Below are 25,526 nucleotides of genomic sequence, written 5' to 3' on the forward strand. Positions count from 1 at the left end.
TGGGGGTGGCCAGAGGTTGCCGGAAAGGGGCATAGCCTCGGAGCCAGCTCTGGGCCTGGTTTCAGTTCCGCCTTCTTCCCTTGGTGCCAGGGGAAACAGAGCCGGGGCAGCAGGAGGCCCAGAAGTACACAATGTTTTATTGAAAAAAGTCAGGCCCCAGCTGGCCAGTTCCATTCGGCTTGGCTTGGTGGGGGTCCCTGCCCACAGGAGCCTGAGCCAGGTCTTCCTGCAGGAGGGCTGGGCCAGACCCCCCTCCCTTGTCGCCCTTCCCCTCCTCTCTGATGGTGACATCCAAACAATAAATATGCAATAAATAGCGTTCCTGGGCAGGCTGCCTTCAAATCTCCCATGAGCCCCCCTCCCCCTCCCAAGTCTTCTCCCGCCAGGACAGGCCTCCTGGGGTGCTGGATGGGGAAGTCCCCAGACCTCTCAGGGTCCTGCAGAACCTCGGATCCATTGCCATTACCAGCCCAGGCCTGGTCTTCTAAGGAGACCTAGCAAAGCTGGGTCCAGGACAGGGCCGGGCAAAGCAGGGCTGTCGGGTGGGTGCTGGGAGAAGGCTGTTACCCTGGACACCTCCACTCCAAGCCACAGGTGTATATCCGGCTCAGGAGTAGATGGTGATCACTTCACGGCCACCGCCACGCACCAACAGCACACGTTCGAGGCCCTCGGTCAGCACCTCCAGGAACTCCATGTCTGCAGGGCGTCAGGTCAAGGAGGCAGCACCAGGACCAAGGGGCACCCAGGGAAGTTTGGCCTATTAATCAGAGCTGGGGTAACCTAGCACCCCCCGGGGGCATCTAGGGAGAAGAGCTCCTGGCCTGACCCCATGCGTTGTCCACCTCCCCACTGCCAGCCTTTCCACCAAAGGATACAGTTCTCATCACCTTCGCTGTTCTTGGGGGGGCCAGGCATGTTCAGTAGAACCAGGCGGGCATCGTGGGAGCGCGTGACGATGACTTCGTTGAGCTTCACAGCGGTGTGCATGCGCCGCACATTGGACTGGTCCCTACAGGTAATGCAGCTGATCACAGGCCCCACCCCTGGCCCACCCGAAGACCCTGTCTGCCCCCAGCCCACCTCCACTCCCAGACCCCCGTGTGGTGGGGTCTGTTTTTGCTGCACTCACGGCTTAATATGCACCAGCTCCCGGAAATTGTCAGGGGTGTGGCTGGGGTCCCAGGGCTCTGCCGCCATGTACTTGTCCCGTGTCCATGTCATCTGGATTTTGTCAGCCCCAGCGGCAGACTCGTCTTCCTCGTCGGAGTACAGGCTCTCCAGCCGCAGGGCTGAGTGTCGGTCCTTGACCAGCTGGGCCTGAGGAAAATCAGAGGTGGCCTCAGTGCCACGGGAAAGGGGGGACCTGGATGGCCCAACACAATCACTTGGCCTCCGGGAAATGGGTACTGACTTGGGTGAGGCTAGGTGGGGTGCGCCATTCTGATTCCCCAAAGTGATGGTGTCTCCAAAGCCTGACCTGCCACCCGCCCCTGCCTGAAATGAGAAAGCCACTGACTTCTCGCTCCCGCTCCGTCTTCGTCAGCCTCATCTGCCGCAGCATCTGGGAGCGCTGTTCCATCATCAGTGTCCGCTCATAGGTGTACGCGGAGATATCGCTGTTATGCTGGGGAGAGAGTGGAGCACGAAGAATGGGCTACATGCAGCAGGCTATCCACAGGGCCACGGGGGCAGGTGACTCACCATCTCTACCACCTCCACCTCTGCCTCAAGGCGCAGGTGGTACAGGAAGACGGCCAGATCCTTCTTCATCTGGATGCTGTTGTCGTCCATCTGGGCCACGGTGAAGATGCGCATCCGGCACTTCCTCCACACCTGGGGCACAGGAGCAGGTAGGTGGCTGAGTCACATTCCAGCCCTCCCAGGGCCCAGCCCTGCCTGCCTGGGTCCACCCGCCTGGCCCACCTTGTGCTGGCGCAGCAGGAAGGGCAGAAGCATGAGCATGCCCCCGTCGTGCACGATCCACCAAACGTCAATGTGGCCCTCCACGTAGCGCTCATGGTTGCTGGGGTAGAAGGCGATGTTCTTGGGCACAAGCAGGGCCAGGTGGGCCGCCGTGGTGCAGCGCACAGTGTCTGGGGGAGAGGGGCCACTACTGAGTGCCAGCCTGTGGCCCTCCGGCCTCCACCCTGACTTGATCCCCACAGGGTCCAGCCACATGGCCCAGCCCAGGACCTGTCCCGTCACGCACCAATAAAGGTCTTCCAGGCCCGTGGGTCCTCGCTCTGTCGCCAGCCATAGGGCCAGCCCAGCACCACAGAGTTATGCCTCATGCCGCCCAGGCCGCAAGACTGGATGAGGTGGGCCAGCCCCTCTCGCACCTTGCTGGCTACCACCACCTGGCAGAAGCCCTTCACCTTCTCAATCTCCATCATGTTCTTGATTGTCTGTAGGGAACACACAAGGGTCAGAAGACAAAGGCCGTTAGTGTTCCCTCTGCTGGGCTCCCTCCGCACAGAATGACGTGGGGGTGAGGGTTGGGGAGGAGAAGGAGGTAAGCTGCCCACCCAGAGGCCATGTTTTCCAGGTGGGACAGCCATACCCCCTTGCTCCAGCTCTTAGGGGGCAGCGATGCTGTCCACCTGGCTGGCCAGGATTAGTCCCCTTCTCCTAGGAGTCAGCTGCAGCCCAGACACCTCTAGTCTGGCTCAGCACCCCGCCCCCTAGAGCAGGCACCTGCTCGGCAGCCTGGGCCTCGCCATAGCTCTCCAAGAAGCTGCCCTGGATGACAGAACCGACGATGGTCAGGCCCTTGCCGGCCTTCAGCTGGGAGGCGAAAGTGAGGAGCCGTGGGTACTTCACATGAAGGTCCTCGTCCAGCTTCAGCAGCACGAGCAGCTGAGGCCTGCAGGGCCCAGATGGAGAGCCTGAGACCTGGGCCACAGGTTTCCAGAGAGCCCCTCTTCTTCCTCCTTTCATAGTTCACAGGCCCCCATAGGTTTGAGGAGCAAGAATCTAGGGGCAGCCCTGACAGCCCCGGGACAGGGATCATGGACTCGGGAGGGAGGGCCAGCACCTCCTGACCTTCCACCCTCACAGCTCCCCCCGAGAACCTAGAGTGGCTCCTGCCAGCCTGGGTGTGAACTCACCGCCAGTTCTTGGTGTGAGGAGGCCCCTCCTCTAGCCGCAGCAGTGCATAGCGGGCAGCACTCAGGGACAGGCCCCGGATCCCGTCACCCCACTCCTTTTCAGCCCTGCGGAGGCCACCACGAGCTGGTGAGCCTCTGGTCCCTCCCGTGGGATTCTGTCCGTGTGCATGTGAGATGGCCGGCAGCCAGCCCGAGTCACAGACCCCCAGCCCCGCACCCATGGTGGCTAGTAATAGATGGCTCAGCTCCCCCAAACCCGGCATACAGACCACCCCACCTGCCCCGACCAGGTGGCAGCCCCTCACTCACCCTTGGTATTCGATGTACTTGTAGATCATGCCCGCAATGAGCATGGCGACCAGGGCATAGTACCAGGAGGAGACAAACATAAGGGCCAGGCAGAGGCTCATACCCAGGAAGGACAGCGCCCTGGGCCAGAGTGGGGAAGGGCCAGAATCAGGGAAAGATCAGTAGGGTCCCAAGCCAAGCCTCCAACACCCCAATCTCTCACCAATAGCAACGCTACCCAGGAAACTCAAACCCCATCCTGGGGGGGAGCTCTTGGCTTCCCCCAAAATTCTTGTGTCAGAGGACTTGGCTCGGGTCCAGATGGCGCTTACCAGTGATAGTACTTGAACCGGGGCCGCCAGTTGGGTGTCCTCAGGAGCGTCTGCACAGCACAGGCCAGGTTCACGAACAGGTAACACATGAGAAAGAACCTGCAGCACAGGGAATGGCTGGTACAGAGCGGCCTCCTTGGCAGCCAGCTGCCCGACGTACCCGCCCTTCCTCAGGCTGGGCCTGGACTCGGAACTGGGAGTGTCGCGGCCCCGCCCTGTGTGGTCAGGTCTCCTCAGCCACACAGCCTAAGGCAGATGGGCCTACTGTAGGGGTGTCCACAGAGCCAGCTCCTAGAGGACGGGCAAGCGTCTGCAGGCAGATGAGGTGGGAAGGGGGCTGCAGGCGGGAGGAACAGTGGCAGAGGATGGTGCCGAGGAGCTCTCAGTGTCAGGAGATGGCTAGACAATATTCAGGCCTCTGGCCAGGTGACCAGTTGGATGAAGGGCTGCTGTGAATGTGGAGAGAACCTCGAAGGAACTTGAAAGGGCCATTATGCATGCCCTGGATTAGGGACACGTGAGGGACTCTGGTGGGTGTGGGAGACCAGCACATGGAAGCCTGCCGCACCAGCCCTCCAGCTGAGGGGCACAGGGCTGAGGAGAGGGGGCACCAACCTCCACCTTCAGCTGGCAGGAAAGGAAGGGCAGAGAAGAAGGCAGCACAGCTTACTAGAAAAGGCATGCCAGCAGGCAGAAAGCCCCAGGAGGGAGAAGTGGTCAGTCCCACTGGGGCCGCGGGGAAGAAGCACCCAATAAAGGCTGAGCTACAGCCTTTGGGCTTGGGCAGAGAGGGCTCACCACCCGATGAAGGTGGCAAGAACAGCTTCAGGTGTGCAGTTACGCACGTGTGGAGCTGGGCAGTAGTGGAGGAGGTAGGCGGAGGTGAGCTGGGGGAGTGAGAGAGCACGATTCTGGCAGGCCTGGCTGTGGCTGGGGGGCTGCTTCAGGGGGAAGGGAGGACCTGTGAGGCCAAAGGCCGAGTGGGGCAGTGAGGGGTAGTCCTGTGATAGCCGAACAAGCACGAGGGAGTGGAACGAGATGTGAGGAGAAACGGAGTAGCACTGGCAGAGGGGAACATGGTAACCATGGGAGCTCTGCCTCAGGGACCCCCGGAAATTGCCACATGCTGACCAACTCGCACGGGGCACTGGGGGACTCAAATGCCCAGCTGACTCCAGGACTTTAAAAGCAAACAACTTTGAAAACAGATGGGCGGGGCAGTGGTGGTTTCATCAAGGCACTCTGCGCTGCCTGCTCTGGGATCTCCCACAGAGGAGTCTGGGACCTGCTGGTCTCTGCAAAACCCCGCATAAGTGCCAGGCTCACTCCTGTACCACCTCCATACCAAGGTAGGCTGAGTTCTGCCATGCACACTTCTCCCCACACAGCCTTACCCGGCTCCCAGCTGGACCCTCAACACCGGACAGGGGCACAGGAAGGTGCTGGGGCCCCGGGATGAGGGGTGCTGAGGGTACAGGAACCCTTCCCAAGACCATTCCCCTGCCCCAGCCTCCAGCTCACATGGATAGAATGGGGGCCACCATGTCAAGGGAGGCGATGAGGATGCCCAGCTCAGCAATGAGTGCCGTCAGGAGGAGTGCCCACGTTGGTTCACCATTTGCCTTTCCATGGCCAAATACCTGCATGCATCAGAGTCAGTGGGGTCAGCAAGGGAAGACGCTGGTCCCATCATCCCCATGCCACACCTTGGGCCACAAGCCACAGCCTGGCCTCCATCATCCCCAAGTCCCTTCTCTGGGGCTTAGGTCACATCCACAGCTGCCCCGATAGGCACCACAAGTTTCTCTGCCCTCCCATCTCTCCAGGCCTCTCTGCTGTAGATGAGCCATAGAAAGGCCACGAGGATTCTGGGCCCAAGTAGCTCTGCCAACAGCAGAGCAGGGCAGGGCAGGGCTGCGGCAGCGCTCAGCAGCTTCCCACGGATGGCTACACGGCCCCGGGGCCACTATAGGCCCCAGCAAGATGCAATGCATCTATATCCCCTATCTCTCTACCCCCGCCAGTGTGAGAGGCCAGCCGCACCCAGGCTGTGGGGGAGCGCAGAGAGGCTCACCCTGAGGAAGGGAATGATGTTGTCCTTGGCGATGGCCTGTAACAGGCGCGGTGCCCCAGTGAGGCTTTGCAGGCCGGCACCACACGTTGAGAAGAAGGAGCCGATGACGATGACCCAGGGCGAAGGCCAGGCCAATGTGCCCACCACCAGGTTCCTGCTGACGCCATCGCCGTACCTGCAGGGGCCAGGCTCAGGCCATGCTCCATGCAAGGAGCCCCCAAACCCTGGGGAGGGGGGGAGCTGCCCAGAGTGAGAGATGTCAGCAGTCAGGAAGGATGGCTATGGTGGGCAGAGCCTTGGCCCCTCAGCAAAGAAGACTAGTTCCTCAGCCCCTATCCTTTCCCTCAGCCCAGCCCTGGTCCTGATGCCACCATCCTCTCAGAAGAAAAAGTCCTGTTGGGGCCGGACTCACCTGGTGGCACAGACCACCATTGGCAACCAGCAGGCTGAGGACATGTGTGGGACCACGTGTACGAGGGGAGCTGGTGTCAGGGCGGGCCAAAGCTGAGCCCCCTGCCACAGGGAGGGGCCCAGCTCACTCACTTGTCCCGGAGTACCACACCCTCGATGCAGGCGCCAAAGAGAACCACACTGCTGAAGTCTGCGGCCGCGTCAAGGAAAGCTAGGCCTCGGCTGCCACTGCTGCCCCCACTCGGCCCCCACACACAACCCACGCGCCCCCTGCCCCGGCAGACAGCTGGGACAGCCCCTCGAGCGCGTGCACGTGAAGAGTGAGGTACGCATGCGTCCACGCGTGTGTGGTGTGTGTGCGCCTGCGCAGACCAGGGCCTCCCGCCCGCGGCCTGGGAAAGGATACACACAAGGGAGGTTGTAACAATGGCCAGAATGGTCCCCACAGGGATGGACTTCTGGGCATCACGGAGGTCCCCGGAGCGGTTTGAGCCAGCCATAATGCCTCCAAAAACAACAAGACACCCTCAGGGGCTCCCCGGGAGCGAGGGCAGGGCCGGGGGAGGGGGGCACGGGCGAGAGGTACCCACCTGTTACGGAGGGAAAGAAGATGCCAACCAGCACGGTGAAGGATGTGGCGATGTCAGCCACCACGTACAGGGGCAGGCTCTCCTTCAGGCCGAGGGCATCTGTGGAAGGCAGCCTGTGCTTCTCCACGACCTCACCCTTCTCCAGGTAGGTGCTCCACAAGTTTTCTGTGGGGGCAGCAGCGTCAGCACCGCAACCCTGCTTACTTCCCAGGGGCGGCGTGGGGCAGCCCAGCCAGAGGCTGCAGATGTAGGAGGCTCTAGGGGTTCGGGATGGGGGGGCAGCGTCGGCCACAGGGAAGGAGCTGTCTTGACAGAAGTCTGACAGGCAAAGGTGGCTGAACCACCATTGACCACAGCCTCGCCACTGCCTGCCTCCTACACAGAGGCCTTTTATGGCTCCTAGGAGAACAATCCCAGGCAGGGTCAGAGGCGGGTGGCTGGGGAGAGAGGGGTTGCCAGAACTTTCTGGGGGCTGCTGCATGCCTGGGATACCGGCCAAACAGGCTCTGTTCACCCAAAACCTAGCTGCCAGGAACGAGACTGAGAGGACACTGCTGGGCCGGGAAGGCAGCCAGATCTGCCCCCCATTCCCGAGCTGGCCACACAAGGACAGCTCTGTGCTCCAGTCCCCTTCCACACTCGCTCCCCGCCGCCTGCTCAGCCCGTGCGTCAGAAGCAGGAGGACGGGAGGGAGAACGCACCCTGGAGCACACCAGCAGCTGCACCGGGGATGCCAGGGATCTCGGTCACATTGTTGACCAGGAAGTAGGGGTCACAGGAGTCAGCGGTAAGGTTGGGGCTGTGGCAGAAGAGGTTCCATAGCTGCGTGGCCACTGTCTCATTGTTCATCATGGTTGTCTTGGCACAGATGTCAAACTGGTCCCGGGACAGGGTCCTGTTGCCCAGCATGCACACTCTGTGGGGGGGTGGGGGGGGGAAGCAGAAGCATCAGTACCTGCTCAGCTGGAGGGCCCAGTGTGTTCCCATCCTGCAGTCTCTGGGACTTAAAGGCCATCTACTTGGGAGGGATGTCAGCGCAATGCGTGGATGTATTCCCAGGTGACTTACGGAAACACAGGAGGGTCAAAAATTGACTTGATGCCCCCGGCATAGATGGACAGGATGGAGATGATCACACAGGCCAGGAAGAGTGAGGCAAATTTGTTCACATACTTGACACCAACAAACACCACCAGGGTCATGAAGGTCAGAAAAATGGTCCCATACACCCGCATATTGTTCAAGGTAGCACTCGATGTATCGTGAGCGCCTGTTGGGTAAAAAATGGCAGCTGGCGGGGCAATGTAGGTCTGAAACAAGACAGATAAAGAAAGGTCGAGCTTCCTTTTTGGAAAGTGATTTCTGTAAGTTTGATTTTCTTTTTAAAAGAATATTCAGAAAAAGACAGTCACAAAAGACCATATATTGTATGATTCTGTTTATATGAAATATCCAGAATGGGTAAATCTGATTAAAGAGAGAAAGCAAATTAATGGTTGCCTAGGGCTGGAGGTGAATGGGGAATGACTACCAACAAGAATGGGATTTCTTCTTGGGGGGATGAAAATGTTCTGAAATTGATTGTGGTGATGGTTGCATACCTCTGTGAATATACTAAAAACCATTAACTTGTATACTTAAAATGGGTAGAGAATTGTATGGTGTGTGAATGATATAATTCAGACAGAGGAGTCAACCTGAATAGCTAAACAGCGAACAAATAAATAATGATAGTACTGGATTATGAGCCAAAGAATAAATATCCAGGAGTCCATGCTGATAGAAAAACACGGTTAAATAAATAAAGGGGGAAGAGGACACATTTTCCTTACAGAAGAAATCCAAATAATAAATGTAGGAATGTGGGAGATGGAAAACAAAAAACAACCCCTCTCCCCCACCCCAGAAGATCCAGGAGCAGAGCCCTACTACAGGCAAAAGACCTGGAGGTGGGGATAGCCAGGCAGTTCCTCTAACATCTATTGTCTGAGGGGTGGGCACTTGTTACCCTGTGCTCCCCACCACCCCTCCATCTCTGCTCTACCAGCTGGGGCAATTCAGTGGGGAGGGGGAGGCTAAGTCAGAGCACACATGGGGCTCATGGAGGGGGCAAAGGTCCGGTGGTTGTTCACCCTTTCAGGGGCAAGGATAACATTGATCTGAAGGGCCTTGGTACAGAGCCCTGGGGGGAGACAGACTTGGCCAAAGCCTACATAAGCCCAGGAGGTAGGCTCTGTGTGATCACCAAGATCACTAAGTTAAATGCAACAGTTGACAGACCACCCGCTACGGCTGAAATGGTGCCCAAGTAGATGGAACGCTCCGGGTCAAGGTGAAGGTAGCCAGGCCCCTTCCCTGCCTGGCCCAAACTGGCAAGGGGTTGAAGGGGAGACTGGAGTGAGCAAAGATCTTTCTCCCTTGAGAAGGCCTTCCACATTATAAGCCCCAGACCGTGGCCAGAGGTGAAGGGAGCATGAGCAGCCTGGCCTAGGGGAAAGGGACTATTTGGACAAGACTGGAACTGGCCAGGGCTTAGCCTGACTCACCAGCAAGATCTCAATGGCACCGAGGATGTACATGGCTGCTGCAAATGTTGTTCCCAGGTAGAAGCACAGACCCACAGCGCCTCCAAATTCTGGCCCCAGCGAGCGGGAAATCATGAAATAGGAGCCCCCAGCTACAACAGAGAAAGTCAAGGCTGGGTTTTCTGCAAGGGGGTTTCCCCCAGGACAACCCCTCACAACCACCCAGGGTGACGGGGAATGTTTTTCCCATTCACAGATGAGCAGAGGGTTAGGAGGCTTGTGCAAGGCTGCACAGTTACTAAGTGGCTGGGCTGGGACTGAACCCCCTTCCCATCTGACTCCAACACCCAGCACGGGCCAGTGAAATGCCTGCTTTGCTAGGGCAGCTCTGATCCACAGCAGTGCTCAAGTGGCCCACTGTCCCCCAACCCCTTGCACTCAGGCCAGTCCCCACTACCTCCTCTAGCTGGGTGTGTCCTATCTCAGCATGCCTCACCCCTCCCAAGGGCTGTGTCTGTTAGTCGGACCCCTCCGGATCAAGGCAAGGGCTGTGCTGTCCAGTTTTTTTTGTCTCCAGGGCCCAGCACAGGGCCGGCCACCAGGCTAACCCTCCTGCCTTGAGACTGTGCTTCTATCAGGGTCTAACACCCCTGGCAAGATTGACAGAGTCAACACTGGGCCCCAGGGCTGGTGAGGGTGCAGGGGGACAAGAGTGACCCCACGTTGCTTGTTCAGTCTGCTCCTAATAAAACGTCTCTGGTGAAAAATCTGGGAATAGGACTCCAAAGACTTTTAAAAAGTTAATCCCTTCCATGTTGTAATCCTACCTCTAGGATCCTCTCTTAAGGGAGCTGTCAAGGGCCTGAACAGAGAGAGATCTGTGTGCAAAGCTGTTCATGACAACGTTTACAACAGTGAAGAACCAGAACCCCAGGGTGGAATAATCACATAAATTAGGTAATATCCTATTGATCCTGTTTCTAACCAAATAAACTGTTTCTAACTCGGGATGGTGGGATTATGGGTACTTTATTTTTATTTATTTATTTATTTATTTTTAAAAGATTTTTATTTATTTATTTGACAGAGAGAGACACAGCGAGAGAAGGAATACAAGCAGTGGGAGTGGGAGAGGGAGAAGCAGGCTTCCCGCTGAGCAGGGAGCCTGATGCAGGGCTCGATCCCAGGACCTGGAATCATGACCTGAGCCGAAGGCAGACACTTAACGAATGAGCCACCCAGGCGCCCCTGGGATTATGGGTACTTTAAATTTTCCTTTCTATATTTTTCTTCACTTTCAAACCTTCTTACAGTAATCATATATTACACTTTTCTCCTCTTACTTTTATACTAATACTAATAAAGCTGTTATTTAAAAAGAAAAAAAAATTGAGACACAGAAGCCAACCTGAATAGCTAAACAGCCAAAGTGGAACAGTTTGAGCAACAAAATAAATAATGATAGCACTGGATTATGATCCAAAGAATAAAATACATATCCAGAAATCTGCATCAATATAAAAAATGGTTGAATAGGGGCGCCTGCGTGGCTCAGTCGGTTAAGCGGCTGCCTTCGGCTCAGGTCATGATCCCAGGCTCCTGGGATCGAGCCCCGCATGGGAGCCCACTTCTCCCTTTCCCTCTGCCTGCCGCTCTGCCTACTTGTGCTCTCTGTCAAATAAATAAATTAAAAAAAAAAATGGTTGAATAAATAAATAAACAGGGTCTCTGAGAACTAAGTCCAATCTCATCATCCCTGCTGAAAATGAAAACCCTCTATATTGTCTATCCTATAATCCATGGTGTCTAGACTCCTTGGTGTGGGCCACCCGGTGTGTCTGATTATCTTGTCAGCCCCAGTACCCTTTTTTAAAAAATTACTTTTAGACTAAACAATCAGGACACAAAACATAACAGCAGTCTCAAATTCTGTCAAGCGAGGGTGCTCCTAAGTGTTGGTACTGTCACAGAGTCAGCTATTAAGACCTCATCAGACAACTGCTTGGGGGGAAGGAGGGCATGGGCTTGGTAATGAGGGTCCCCGGGCACATCAAGGTTGATTCTGGACCCCTTCCTCCCATCAGGCCTGGGGTGGCGCTTACCCACCTGGAACCACACCATTGGTGGCGATGGCGCTCATGGAGATGGCCGTCAGCAGGGTCTGTGGGAAGGAGGCCTAGGTGAGCAGCTCAGCTGGGTGGGCTCTGCGGGGTGCCTATGGCCCCCACCCCAGCGAGGATACTCACACAGCAGCAGCAGATGAGCACGATGAGGAGGGCCTGCAGCACACCGGCCGTGCCCACCATCCAGGTCAGCCGCAAGAACAGGATAACCCCGAAGATATTTTGCAGGCAGGGCAGGTACACCCCCATGAGGGTGCCCATGCTGGGTGCCTATGGAACAGGAAGGGAGGAGGGGAGCACAGAACATCAAAGGGGCCCAGATGCACCATGGAAGGCCAGCCCCTGGTCACTCAGAAGACTCCTTATCCCCGGGGTATTCTATCAGAGGATAGGCTGGAATCCCGAGTGTAGTCCTGGGGAGCACGGGGAGTGGGGTGACAGTTAGGATATCTATGCTGACTTCCATATGAAGACAGTTTGGGACTGGAAAGGCATAAAACCTGATTCTTTTGAAAACCCCACATGTGAGCTTTTGAGCCTCACCTCCCTCTCAAGGTATGGCCCCCTTCCCTTCCTCTCTTCTGTTAAACTTCTAGAAACAAATCAAGATCTGTCTTGGATGCCCACCTTCTCACCCAGCAGGCCCCATGTCACCCATGTCAGAGTCCAAGAAATTGTCCCTGGGACTCCCTCTCTCCAACCCCCACCTCCAGTCCCAGTGGATGTCAAGTCCTGCCCAGTCTGCTCTCAAGCTGCCCTGAGATCAGCCTGCCCTCCCTCAGCCTTAGTCCCTTGACCTTGGGGCACCACAGCTGTGGCACCTGGACAGTGCCCCCCGTGCCTGTCGACTTCTCCATGCTCCAGCCCACTCTGCTGCCAGAGCGGGTCTCTGAACACCAAGCCCAATCTCATCATCTGTGCTGAAAACCCTCTGCAGTGTCCATCCTGTAATCCAGTTTGGGCCAGATGCCCTGGTTTGGGCCACCAGGTGAGCCCCATCACCTTCTCTGACAGCTTTAGCCCCAGATGACATTGGTCCCTCACAGCCTCTGAACTAGGACATGTGCTGGACTCTGCCTGGAAGGGTCAGCCCTGTCTCATTGCCTGGCAAACTCTTCAGTTAAAACTTCAGGGGGCTTAACGGTTGCCTCTTCCAGGACATTCTCCTGGGTTGCCTTAGGTTGCCTTGAGTTGGTACTTCCTCTTGCATCCCCTTAATGCATCTGATATACATGGTAACTGTTCACTCAAATATCTCATGACTATACTGGGGTATACTCAGTTTGCTCACTTTTCTATCTCTAGTAGGCCCTGCAGATACCCAAAAGGTGTTCCTGAGCCCAGTGAGTGGTGCCTTGGAAGGCCTCTGGGATAACCTGCTGGGAAAATCCTGCATAGACAATAGAAACTCAAGCTGAAGGACAGGTGAGGAAGATCCAGTGGGCAAATCCAGACAGGATTTCTCAAATATCTAAGGGCAGAGTAGGGGTCATCCAGGAGGCCAGGACAGAGGCTGAAACAAGAAGCAAGGCTAGCACCTTCTTGAAAGGTACCTTATGAGTGCAGCCTAGGGTAGCAGGGCCCTAAGAGCTTCCACCAGAGCCCCAGCAAAGCCTGCTGCCCTGGAGCTGGGGTGGGAGAGAGAACCATGTGGCCACAGGAACTCTACTGAAGGGTCCAGGTCTGGGGCAGGATCTGCGTGCAGCCTAAAAGGACCTCAGAAGGGCCTGGAAAGGCCGGAGTAAGAACAAATGGTCCCTCAAACCGTAGGTGACAAACACACCTCATCTGGGCTCTGAGCCCTTCACAGAGGCCCTGGACCACTCACTGGATAGTGGCAGCTCCCAGCCCCACGTCCATTCTAAGCTGAGTCACTGTGGGGAAAGGGCAGTGTGAGAAAGGGCAGGGCCGGAAATGCTTACTGCATCCCCAAATAACCTCTGGCAGCCTCCAAAGGTCATCAGGCCAGAGCCGGGGCAGCTGCCATGGAGAGGCTGCCTTAGGTCTGGTTGGAGGCCCACCCTTCCCGCTTTAAGCCTCCTTTCCTGAGGGCCCTGCTCAGACCCGTCCTGGATAAGGATCAGAGCTCAGTAGTTCCAGCTCCCTAGATTCCTGCGGACTGGAGCAGCCTTCTTCTTCCTCCATGGAAAAGCCACTGAAACTGAGATACTCTGCCATCCTCTTAATGTCCTAACCCGAGGGCCAAGTGAGCTGGGCAGGTAAGCCGAGGCTGGATCCCAGCATCCTGACAAGGCTCCTCACAGGCTAAGAGACCATGACCCTTCACCAACCCAGACTTCCTTCTGACACTCTTGTTGAGATGTGCACTAGTCTTTGTCAGGGACCTTTTTACTTCCAGCCACCAGCTCCCCAGATTTGGCCTGAAGGAGCAGGGAGGAAGCTCTCATCAAGGATCCTACCACCCATTGCAAGCAACACTCTCAGAGGCTGACACCCTCCTGCAGGGCTGAATAGGGATAGCCACAGACACTCGGGCTTCTCTGCCATGTGTGGTCCAGAAAATGCCAGCAAAATCAAAATCACAGCCAGCAGGATAGAGTGGGGGTCAGGTCTGTGTGACCTCAAGATCTTAGCTGCCCTCTCTGAAGCAGGGGCTGGTTTGCTTCCTGGAGGAGCAAGGTGAGGGGTGCACAACAGCCCAGTGTACCCTCTCCTTGGGCCACCCCAGCAAGGCCCAAATTTCACGAGCAGGTCTGAGGCTGGGTCCTCAGTCTATCCCAACCAGGAACTTCTGTCTGTGCTGACCTCCAGCAAGAACACTACAGCTAGTGCCAGACCCAAGCTCCTTTTATTTATTTATTTTTAAAGATCTTATTTATTTATTTGAGAGAGAGAGAGAGAGAGAGAGAGAGAGATAGCATGCACATGCGCACAAGAGTGGGGGGGAGGAGTAGAGGGAGAAGCGGACTCCATGCCAAGGGCGGAGCCTGACGCTCGGCTCGATCCCACGACCCTGAGATCATGACCCGAGCTGAAATCAAGAGTCAGACAGTTAACTGACTGAGCCTCCCAGGCAGCCCTCAAGCTCCTTTTAAATCACAGCTGTTGGGGCACCTGGGTGGCTCAGTCGTTAAGCGTCTGCTCAGGTCATGATCCCGGGGTCCTGGGATCCAGCCCCGCATCAGGCTCCCTGCTCCACGGGAAGCCTGCTTCTCCTTCTCCCACTCCCCCTGCTTGTGTTCCCTCTCTCGCTGTCAAATAAATAAAATCGTTATATATAAATAAATAAATAAATCACAGCTGTTTCCCAAACCTCAGGGAGTCAGTAGGTGGAGAGGCAGGGCTCCTTGCCTCCAAACTGAAAATGTAGAAAAAAAACCCAACCTTCAGTTAAACTTGAGCCCCATCCTATAGGGGAGCTGAGCAAGGATGTGTAAACTCATCCTGATGAGAGAGGACAGCTAGAGGGCCAGAGGCCTGGATAGCGACCAGGAATGGGGCTAGGAGAGGAACAGGGACGCTCCAAGAGGCAGTGTTATGTTCCAATCATCCCCGAACCTTGGCATTTGAGGAACCCAGGGGCTGTTGGAGAGGTCTGCCAGTGGAAGCAACACTGTGAGGAGCAGGTTTTGGTCATTGGGTTACATAGCCCCCGTGGACAACCAGGTTCCTGATTCCCAAGGTAACACCCTTATCCATCCTGATGGAATGCCAGTGTTCTGGACCTCTACATCATATATCCCACAGTGAATCCACAAATCTGTCTTCTAGTGTACGCACTCATCTTGTCTAGCTGAGTGGCCTTAGGCGAGTTACTTCATGCCTCTGACACTTAGTTTCCTTGTCCGTAAAATGAGGATGGAAGTAGGGCCTGTTTCACAGCTTTGTTGGGAAGACGGCGTGGGAGAACCCAAGCCCAGTGCCTAGCACGATGCCTGGCACACAGAGAGGGCAGGGAAAAGGCAGCCGTCACTCTCACTATCGTTTCTGAGGGTCTTCTTGGCCCTCTGCCCCTTCTAGTCCTCTGCCCCCTTCAGAGGCTCCTCCTCAGCCCCTCGCTTGAAGCTTTCTTGAGCCCAACGCACTCAGTGCCCATCGATGATCCATGCTCACCATACATGGTACCCACATCCCCTGGGATGCTCACAATTGCCAATTCCATGGTGCTGAGTCTGTCCTCCTAGGAATGGCCCCCCTACTGCCCCTGACCAGCTCACCTTGGCGGCTCTCCGGCGGGTGCCTTCCCCACTCTCAGCTTCCTCATGTTCCTTGGCGCCCTGTGTGAGGTTGGTATAGCTGACGAGCTTGCCCAGAAGAGACGATACCTTTGGGCGGATGTCCAGCTCTTCCTGTAAACAGAGCCACAGGGCAATCTGGCAATGGGCCTGGATGGTGCCAGGCTACTTATGTGTAGCCAGCCGCCTGCTCTGGCCCCTTGCCAAGCCCTCAGGCAGGCCTGGGCCTGAGCCCACTCTTGCGTGGGGCAGCCCAAGCCAGCCTACCGGGCAGGTGTGGGCACCACACCCCAGCACACGCCACTCAAAGGCCCAGCCCGGTGACTGCTTCTCTCTGCCTTATCTTGGCTACAATCGCTACCAGCCCATTTGCGAAAACGACCTGCCTCAGGGGTGAGGGCAGGGCAGGGCACAGCTGGCAGACAAGCGAATGGCACACTTCATCCTGCCTGTTCTGCCCGGCTACTTCTGGGACTCACCTCTGCCCTCAACTCTCCCACCAAAAAAGTCCTCTCAGAGAACCAAGGAAGTCGAAAGAGGATGTCTGGAACAAGTTAAGTCTCTCTTATTTGCCCAGACCCTGAGCCTCTCAGATGGTCTTCTCCCCAGGCCCGGCTTTGTAACACACCTCAATCCCCAAGGTAGGATCCTGGCCCCCTACCCATCTTCAGGTGGAGCCAGGTCAAAGCCTTTGCTGCAGAAACATGCCATTTTTCCAGGTCAGGAGGCCTCCCAGAGCTCAGGCTCCCCAACCCCCGCCTGAGTCTAGGCCTTCCCTGTTCCTGCACCCTTCCCAGCACCATCCCTCTACCTGCCCCTTGCCCATTTAGTCTTTCCCTGTCTGTCATCTCCCTTCTGACCCTACACACAAGGAGAAACTGGTTTGAAGTGAGAAGTGAAGATGCAGGTCTTTTGGGGCATGTGGAGACGGAGGAGCCCATGATATTCCAAGGGACAGCTGAACGTGTGGGTCAGCGTTAAGAGGCCTAAACCATGCCTTAAATCCAGATCCAACTTCTGAGCTTGAGTCTGAAAAGGATAAAATTCAAGTTCAGGGGCACGATATTGGGAATGTTTGCAGAGAGGTGCCCACTAAGGCTGCAGATGTGGAGAGAGAAAGTAGATCCAGTAAGAAGGACCAAGACTGTAAACATGAGGACAGAGTTAGAAGAGCCAACCAGGGAGGACAAGGAAAAGTTCACAGGAGAGGGAAGAATGAAAAGTCCTACGAGTAAAGGGAAAAAAGGAAATCCCGAGGTGAGAAATCCTGACAAGTGGTCACCTGGCTGGGAGGCTACATGGAAATCAAAAGTACATACCCCTGAAGTGGGTGGTGTGGGGTTGTGAGTGGCCTCTGGGAAAGCAGTTTCAGTTCAAAGGGCCAAGGGAAACAGACTGAAGGAGGAGCTGAAACATGGGTGACACAACCGTCCAGACTGCCTGCTTAGCTAAAGCTTGAGTCCTGAAGGGCCCCTGCCCCCCACTCCCACCTGCCTGCCACACCTGTGGCCCCGAATGGCTCCTCAGCTACCTCAAATAGTGCCAGGTTCCTGTCGTAGTAGTCACTTCCTCTGGAAGCCTCCAAGGAACAAAGGAAAGGGCTGCTCTCTCTGTGGTTGCCATGTCCTATGGAGAGAGAGGGACAAAATCCCAGTCAGGGGCTGCCTCCCGAACCCCCAGCCTGCCTGCACCCCAGCCCAACAAGCCAGCCCACGAAACACATCTCTGTGTAGCACTTTAGGGGCCAGTGTACCAGGCTGGGCCTCAGTTTCCCCATCATACTCTGCCAGTCTCCATGAAGAGCCAGAATTAGCAGAGTGACCAATGACCAAAAGCCAGCGCATCACTTCCTCCAGGGCACCTGTGTGAAGGCCCCAGACACACTGGCTCCACCACGTGTTAACGCTGAGGGGCGGGGCCTGACGGGAGGGGCGTGGCCAACTCCTGGCCGGCCCTCAGACCATCCCAGCCCCGCACCCCCGACTCCCATTTTCCAGGGCCATCTGCAATACCCAGCGTGCTGGGCACCAAGGGCTCAGCGTCCTCAGGGGCCGACTGGGCGCTGCCCTCCAGATATATGAAGCCACACAGGGGGCCTTCTGCGGCCATGGCCAGCTGGCCCCCTGCTCGCTATCCCACCACGCACTGCGCGGGGGCCGCCTGGAGGGCAGCCCGGGGCATGCTGGGAGGAGGGGCAAGAAGGGCTGTTCAGAGGGCGGAAGTGGTGCAAGGAGCCACGTAGGAACGCCTGAGAAAGCCCTACGAGAGACCCGGGCCAGGTGGGTGGTGGACTGAGCAGGGACTACTGGCGGGAGCCCTGTTGGTCTCCCTGCCTCAGCTTCCAGCAGCTTGTCCCAGATTAGGTGCGAGGCCCATACCAGGCTACCCCTACCTACCCTCCGGGCTGGTGAGTGTCTCCGCTCCAAGTAAACCTCGCGTAAAGGAGTCAGATGCGCCTTGTTTAATAGGCCTGCCTCGACTCAAAGCTCAGCTGCTTTTTCTGGTTTCTCAGCATTCAAATACTCCCGTTTCCCAAACTTTATCCTTTGTCAGTCTCTGTGGGTTACATTCCCAGTTTTCCATCGAGCAGGGAGAGGACACCCAGGTACTCCTTTTCTAGTCATTAAGTGCTTTTGTCCCCCTCTAGACAGTATGGCAGCTGCAGGAGTGGCTGGAGGCCTCATAGCAAATGGAAAGCTGTCATCTTGGTTCACAAAAGCCATTTGGTGTTGGATGGCAAAAACGTGGCAACAGAATTGTCATCACCGACCCGGACTAGTGGAGTATTCCAGCCATGCACTGGCCAAGCCTGATTTTGTGAGAGATATCTGCCAACCCTCTCTGGTTAAATAACCCACAATTCATTTCTCTTGTTTGCAGCTAAGAATGCTGAATGATGCATCCTCCATCTGATACATTCTCTTGCCATCGGTGTAAGATTTAACTTGCTTCCCTGAGCCAACAACACTCAGTAGGTGCCGCACTGTGGATTCCTCATTGCCCAGAGACTGACAGGTAAAGTGTGTTGATGAAAATTTTGGGGGCAAAGTCAGCTCTTCATTCCCACAGCATGTGAAAGGGATATATCACCTCATCTAGGAACCTGGACTAGCTAAGTGAGCCAAGGGAGCCAAGCAGCTCAGTCCTGTGAGCTACACAATTGTGTACAGATCAATGCCAACAGCACAGTGGACAAAGACAGCAAGCAAGAGGTCAAGCCAGACCACTGAGTCATATTAAAGCTTCATGGGGTCATTTAGCTCCTCAGACACCCTATGACATTTGCTGTACCCTTGATACTTGTTCAGGATCAGGATAAGAAGCTATAAGAAAAATCAGAAAACCCAGTAACACTGCTCGTTACATTAACGGCCCTTCAGTGAGAAGCTTCAGAAAAGTACTCTTGGGTTTTGTGACCAAAAAAAAAGTGTCTCTCCCGAATAAGTCAGATGCTTCATTTTGTCAGAAAATGGCAACTGTAGAGCTCATCTTATTTCCCTTCCTGCCTTGGCTGCCAGGAATCTCCAAGCTAAATTTACTCCTTAGATACAGTCACCATCGGTCTCATCTCAGAGTCCTTACCCTCTTCCTCTTTATGGTTATGATCTTTCTGACTGTGACAGTGCTTTGGGGAGACACTTTTGTTGCATTTATCTCTTCTGACTCTTTTGTGGAAGTAGGCTAGAAATAAATTATAAATTGTGCTAAGCTCATGCACTGCAGCCTGTCCCACCATTGTTGCCTGTCTCTGTGAGGAGACTGCACTGGTATCCAGAAAATGCAGAGTTGAGCACATAGCAGCCGTTCCCCCCCCCTCCCCGCCAAATGCCTGTGAATAGTCCTCCAAAACCCACCCAATCCTTGTCCCTTTGGCCATGACTCCAGAGTGGCTGAGAGCCCATCCAAGGGTTGCCTTTAGTTAGCAGCACTCCAGTAGATATCATTTATTCCCTTTTAGTAACAAGGAAAGTGAGGCTCAGAGAGATTCAGAGACAAGGGCACCCAGTGAGAGGGGCCAAATCTGGGTCCCAGGATCCACCAGAATCAGGTGGGAGCTAAGCTGCAGGTTTCCTACTCCTACTCTTCTGGGCCCTGGTTCATCCTGGGATGCACCTCAGGATGCAGTAGAAGCCTTTAACTAGAGAGTGGCTGGGGTTTGCAGTTAGCCCAGGGTGCACATACCCAAGGTTCTTGGTGCTCAGATGGCTGGCAGCCCAGCTTGAATTCCAGACCCTCCTTCTCTGTGACCCAGGGCAACCTGCTTACCCTCTCTGTGCTGCTTTAGTTTCCTCTTCTATGAAGTAGAGATAGTAACACCCACTCTTCCAACAACCCAGATGCATCAGAAAAGGAACAGTCTGGTACCAGACACCCAGCAGTCATTCCCTGGATTTCCCCAAAGACTCGTTTAAGGACAGCTGTCGTGGAACTGTGAGGAGGTGGGGAGACCTAAGCAGTGCCTGGATGTCTGTACTGCCCTCAGCTATTCCAAAAATTCCAGGGCAGGTCTGGACATGCCTGCCAGGCCAGAGCTACTCAGATACCAACCTGAGACCCCCAGTGAACCAGAGCATGGCGTAATCCTGGGGACTACGTGTGAGGTACACATATCTGTGTGTTCTTGCTAGCAGCTATGAACACACCAGCTACAAGTGGGGAAACAGGTGAGAGTCCTCATCCCTGTGCTCACAGGCATCTGCCAGGGGTACCCTTCTAGAACCTTCCTACCCCCTGCCCACAGGCCATATTGGGCTGGATGAGAGGCCCATCTATACCCCTTGGAGCATAAGTATGGGCCTTGAGAGATTCAGGTACCAGGCTGGAGTGGCCCCATGAGATGGACCTGAGGCTGTTTTTGTGCTCCCTCACCCTTTGCAGTCCCCACCAAGAAGGATCATAATCACTCACCAGGGCGCAGAGCGTCCCCCATACTGCAGACACAGCCAAGTTCTGGCTGAAAAGGAGCAAGAGGAGAAGGGGGGGGGGTAGTGGGAGGAGCTGTCTCAGCTTGGAGGGACCTGGCAGGACTCAGCCAATGTGGCTCCAGGTCCCTCCAGTCACCCTGAGAGGCCAAGGCGGGGCCAGAGGCTAGGCTCAGCTCTGCTTGCCCACTGGTCCAGGTGGATCCTGGGGATGCAGCCCCGCCTAGCCTCTGTAAAAGAGCCTCCCCGGGCTAACAGGGAGTCAGGGGACACTGGCTCTTGCTGACCACTGATGGCTAGCAGCCCACACCACTGTCCTGTGGCATCTTCACACACAGCAGTCAGGTGTGATACAACTTGACACTTGCACAAGCACACATATGCTGATATTTGTACAGACATGTTTTCTAAGAGAGTCCTAGCAAGGACAGCTCCCCACCCCTCCCCTGGGGTGGGAGATGGAGAAAGGGGTTGGGAGAGGCAGGAACCTGGGAGAAGGGAGGAGGGACCACCTTCAGGCCCAGTTCTAACACCTAGGTTGAAGGTTAGGGTGCTGGAGTTACCAAGCCTGGCTTTGAATCCCCTGGGGCAAATTTAATAACTGCTCCACTCAGTTCACTCCTTCCTCAGCATGAATAACAGGACCTATCCCATGGGCGAAACTGGGAGGATTAAACGAGTTAATTCATGTGAAGCGCCTAGACAAGCCTGCTTCTGTGGAGCGCTCCACAGATGCCCACTGTACCTACAGCTCTAAGGTGGAATCAGCTGGAGTGCACTCACAGGCAGTTACCCAGAGACCCCCTCAGGCAGGCACAACCTTCTTTCCTGGCTACACGCAGCTGGGGGGTGGGGGGAGAGGAGAGAGGGTAGTCTCAGGGGCAGAGTCGCTGAAGCGCAAATGGGTAGGCGAGACGAGAGTAGGCTAGGAGAGGTTCACAGAAGGTGTTGGGACTGGGGTCCGGGATGCGGCTGTGCTCCCAGGCGGGGAGGGCCAGAGACGGGTGCTCGGCGCTATTCTCGATCTGGGCGGCCCCGCCGGCCTGGCCTCCTTCGTCGGCCACGTCTGCAGCTCCCGCCTGCGGCCCGCAAGGGAGGAGCTGGGGTGGGGAGGGCGGCCCAGCCGCGGGCGCCGGGGGCCCAGGAAAATAGTGTCTGCGCGCCCGGAGCGAGGGAGGTGGCAGCGGCGCAGACTAAGAAAAGTTGGGCCCGCATCGACGTGTGCTCGCATGGTTCGGGTGTCTATGCGAGCGCCGGCCAAGCGTGGCCCGCTCCCCTGCCCACCCCCCCACCCCCCACCCCCCGCGCCAAGGCCCCCACCGGGAGCGCCCTCACCGTCTGAGTCCTCCCGCTCCGCGCGCTCCCCGTAGTCCACCCAACTGAGACCCTCGAGGTTGTCATAGTCGCCGCGCCTCGGCCCGTCCACCGGCACCACGGTGAAGTGAGGCATCGCCCGCGCTCGGCCCCGCCGCCCCGGCTGCCGGCCCCGGCTGTCCCCGCCGCCCCGGGCCGCCGCGCCCCGCCCGCTCGCATTCCTCCCCGCTGTGCTCACTTCCTCCGCCCGCCCCCCGGGCCGCCCCTCGGGGGCGGGGGAGCAGGAGGGGCTCGGGCCAGCTCCTCCCCGAGGGGGGCCTAGGTGAAGTGAACCCCCCGCCAACCTCCCCCCAGCCAGGCAGTGCTACTAGCGGCTCCACGCCCTGCGGAGAGCCCGATTCCTGTGTGACCTTGGTTGAGGGACCGCCCTCTCTGAGCCTCAGATGCGATACTTATAAAACGGGGAAATGCGCTCCACGAGATGGGGCGCGGGGTGCACTGGCTCTGCGCTTTGTGCCTAGCAGGCGCCCAGAGACAGTTCTGTTACTCAGGACGGGAAAGAGTAGGCAGGATCGGAGCAGGAGCGCACAGGCCATCTCAGTCCTACCCAGAGCCTCCCGCCATTCCTGGGTATCCCCACCCCATTCCCATCATCTCTGTCTCCCACTTTTCTTCCATGTCTCTGTAAACCGAACCCCGCGAAGATGCCGTCCCTACTCCGCGCCCCTCACTGCAGTTTCTCCCTGTTGGAGGAGGCTGGAGATTTCATGCCCCTTCCAAAAGTTGCTGCCTCCCTGGCGGGAAGGGTACCCATCCCCCTCGGCCACCCCGTTGGTCCCTTTGGGACACTACATTGGGTTCTTTAGTCAAGTTCTTTTATCTTAATTTTCTCTTTTACTGTTTCACCACCTGGGGGTTCCTTTACCAAGTCGTTTACTTATTTGCTCTTAACTTTTTTCTTTCACTTTCTACTCCACTGCTTCAGATAACTTATCCATATTGGCTTTACTTTAACATCTTTATCTTTCTAGGCTATCCTTTCAGTTATTTCTCTATCAGAAAACCCCAGAGCTCATCTGACTTGTCTGTCTCCTTTTTCTCCCTCTCTTTTATGGCTCAGAGAACTTTAGAACATTAGTGAAGAATTAGTGGTATCTCTCTGACTGCTGCCTCCTCCTGGCCTCAGCTCTGGGATGGAATGAGGAATCAGAGTCCCTGGGTCCTGCAGGAGGACCTCCAAGGTGACCACCACTCTGGCTCTTACCCCACAGTCATCCGGCCAGAGCCTGTCGACTTGACCTCCCGTCCTTCACACCACCTTCAGCTGTCCACAGTAGCAGCCTTCCAAATGGACTCCCTGTTCTCTCCCACTGCTCATGGTAGAGCCACCTCTTCTGAAGAGAAAGCCCATGCTCTTCTCTTGGCCCACAAGGCCCTGCTCCATCTGGACCCTCCAACCTCCCCAGCCTCAGTCTTCTGGCCTCTCACTTCCCCAAACTCAGAGCCTTACTGCACATTACCTGCTGTTCGCTCTGACAGAATGCCTTTCTACCCTCTGCCCTCACTCTGACTAACCAAACTCCTTGGTATTAGGGGAGGTCTCACCCTGGAGTACCACCTCCTCCCCAGAAGACTTCTCAGACTCACATCCGTCCACCCCACCTCACCCTCCTCTGGATTGGGTTCTTCTTAGGCACTTTCCCTTCACAGTACCCTCTGCAGGGAGACGTGTTGGTGGGAATCTTTGATTAACGTTTTTCATGCCCACTAGACTGTGGACTTCACAAGGACAGTACCCTTTTGGTCTTGCCACCTTGGTATTCTCAGTCCCTCGCCCCAACACATCTTTTGAATAAAGAATGAACAGGTGCCCCCTCTTTCCTGTCTTCCCTAATGCTCTGCAAAGGTTCCTGTACACCCCTGCATGCAGTCTCTCCCCAGGGGTGGGGTCATGTTCTGTGTGAGGAGATAGGCCACTGCACCCCAACGGACAACCTTGGACTCTGAGGGACTCTGTGGCTAGGATACAACTTCCCCCATACCACTGACTGTCCAAGTAGCCTGTACCATCAGGGTACTCGCAGGCAAAAAGAAAAAGACATTTGAGGAACACAGACATTTCAAAAGAAAACATCTATCAGGAAAATTCTTCAAACACATGGAACAAACATTCCAAATTAGCCTAATAAGCATTATAAAAGATAAGGGAGAATATTAGCAATATGAAACAAGAAAATATAAAAAAAAAAGCACAGGCAGAAATATAAGATATGAAAAATATAATTGTTCTGTGGTCTATTGCTACATAATAAATTACCCCGAAACAATAATGGCTTAAAACAACAATCAACAAAAACATTTGCTCAGAGCTCTGCTAGTTGAGTGAAGCTCGTCTCTACTCTATATGACATCAGCTGGGGCCAGAGGATCCCTTTCCAAGATGACTCACTCATATGGCTAACAAGTTAGTACTGGCTGTAGGCTGAGAGCTCAGTGGGGCTGTGGATCAGGGGATTGGGTTCTCTGCATGAGTACTTCTCCATGGGCGGCCTGGTTTCCTGATCGCGCAGTGGCTGCAGTCCATGAGTGAGCATCCCCAGAAGCAGGGAGTAGAAGCTGACAGTTTCTCTAGGCCTGGGCCTAGAAACAGGAACAGCATCATTTCTGCTGTATTTTATTTTATTTTTTTGTTTTTTGAATAATATTTTTTTAAGATTTCATTGATTTATTTGACAGAGAGTGAGAGAGCACAAGCAGGGAGAGTGGCAGAGGGAGAGGGGGAAGCAGGCTTCCCGCTGAGCAGGGAGCCCCATGTGGGGCTTGATCCCAGGACCCCAGGATCATGACCTGAGCCGAAGGCAGATGCTCAGTCGGGTGCCCCATCTGCTGTATTTTACTGCTCAAGCAATAACCAAGCCCAGAGTCAAGAGAGAGTGAGGAGACACTGAATCCATCTCTGGATGGAAGAAGTATCAAAGGAATATGGGACCATGTATTAAAGTTACCGCAGGGGCACCTGGGTGGCTCAGTCGGTTAAGCGGCTGCCTTCAGCTCAGGTCATGATCCCAGGGTCCTGGGATTGAGCCCCACATCGGGCTCCTTGCTCAGTGGGGAGCCTGCTTCTCCCTTGCCTGCCACTCTGCTCTCTCCCTCTCTCTCTCTCTCTAAAAGAAAAAAAAAAACTTACCACAATAATATTTGAAACAAAGAACACAATAGGTGATCTGGTAGCAGAAAGCTATAGTTGAGAATGAATTAGTAAACTGGAAAGACCAAATTAAGCAGTCCTCCCAAAAGAAGAATGAAAAAACAATGAAAAGGAAAACAAAAAAGAGATGGAGGATGGAAACAGAAGTCCTAATATCTACACAATAGGATTCCCCAAAAAAGAGTAAAATAAAAATAGGGGGAAGGTACAACATGAACAAGCCTTGAAAACACACTAAATGTAGGAAGCCAGACACAGAAGGTCAAATATTGTATGATTCCATTTGTAAGAAATATCCAGAATAGGTAAATCCATAGAGATAGAAAGCAGATTGGTGCTTGGGGGAACAAGGGGATGGGAAGTAACTGCTTAATGGGTACAGGGTTTCCTTTTAGGGTGATTAAAATGTTTTAGAATGAGATAGGTGGTGGTC

The 25,526-nt window shown here is 55.3% G+C and overlaps 1 protein-coding gene across 3 annotated transcripts; it reads right to left on the minus strand.

Moving 5' to 3' along the window:
* Nucleotides 1-558: 558 nt before the first annotated feature.
* SLC12A4 (solute carrier family 12 member 4) lies at nt 559-22,104 on the minus strand. Of its 3 annotated transcripts, none has more exons than XM_032424127.1 (24): nt 21,907-22,022; nt 17,181-17,275; nt 15,632-15,763; nt 11,577-11,723; nt 11,437-11,491; nt 9,352-9,482; nt 7,874-8,115; nt 7,507-7,721; nt 6,806-6,970; nt 6,622-6,720; nt 6,348-6,405; nt 5,805-5,979; nt 5,252-5,370; nt 3,731-3,829; nt 3,420-3,539; nt 3,111-3,215; nt 2,698-2,866; nt 2,213-2,408; nt 1,927-2,096; nt 1,705-1,836; nt 1,520-1,627; nt 1,133-1,320; nt 879-1,012; nt 559-699 (listed from the first exon to the last, which is right to left on the minus strand). In XM_032424127.1, exons 1-24 carry the CDS (start codon nt 22,019-22,021, stop codon nt 608-610), a joined length of 3,261 nt encoding a protein of 1,086 aa, XP_032280018.1. In that variant the 5' UTR covers nt 22,022; the 3' UTR covers nt 559-607. The 3 variants fall into 3 exon arrangements, with proteins under 3 accessions (XP_032280018.1, XP_032280020.1, XP_032280019.1); XM_032424128.1 differs by lacking the exon at nt 21,907-22,022 and adding an exon at nt 20,558-21,052 and having other exon boundaries at nt 608-699; XM_032424129.1 differs by lacking the exon at nt 17,181-17,275 and having other exon boundaries at nt 599-699; nt 21,907-22,104.
* Between the last annotated feature and the right edge of the window lie 3,422 nt (nt 22,105-25,526).

The sequence above is a fragment of the Phoca vitulina genome, unplaced genomic scaffold (assembly GCF_004348235.1).
Source record: "Phoca vitulina isolate PV1807 unplaced genomic scaffold, GSC_HSeal_1.0 scaffold30, whole genome shotgun sequence".
Taxonomy (NCBI): Eukaryota; Metazoa; Chordata; class Mammalia; order Carnivora; family Phocidae; genus Phoca; species Phoca vitulina.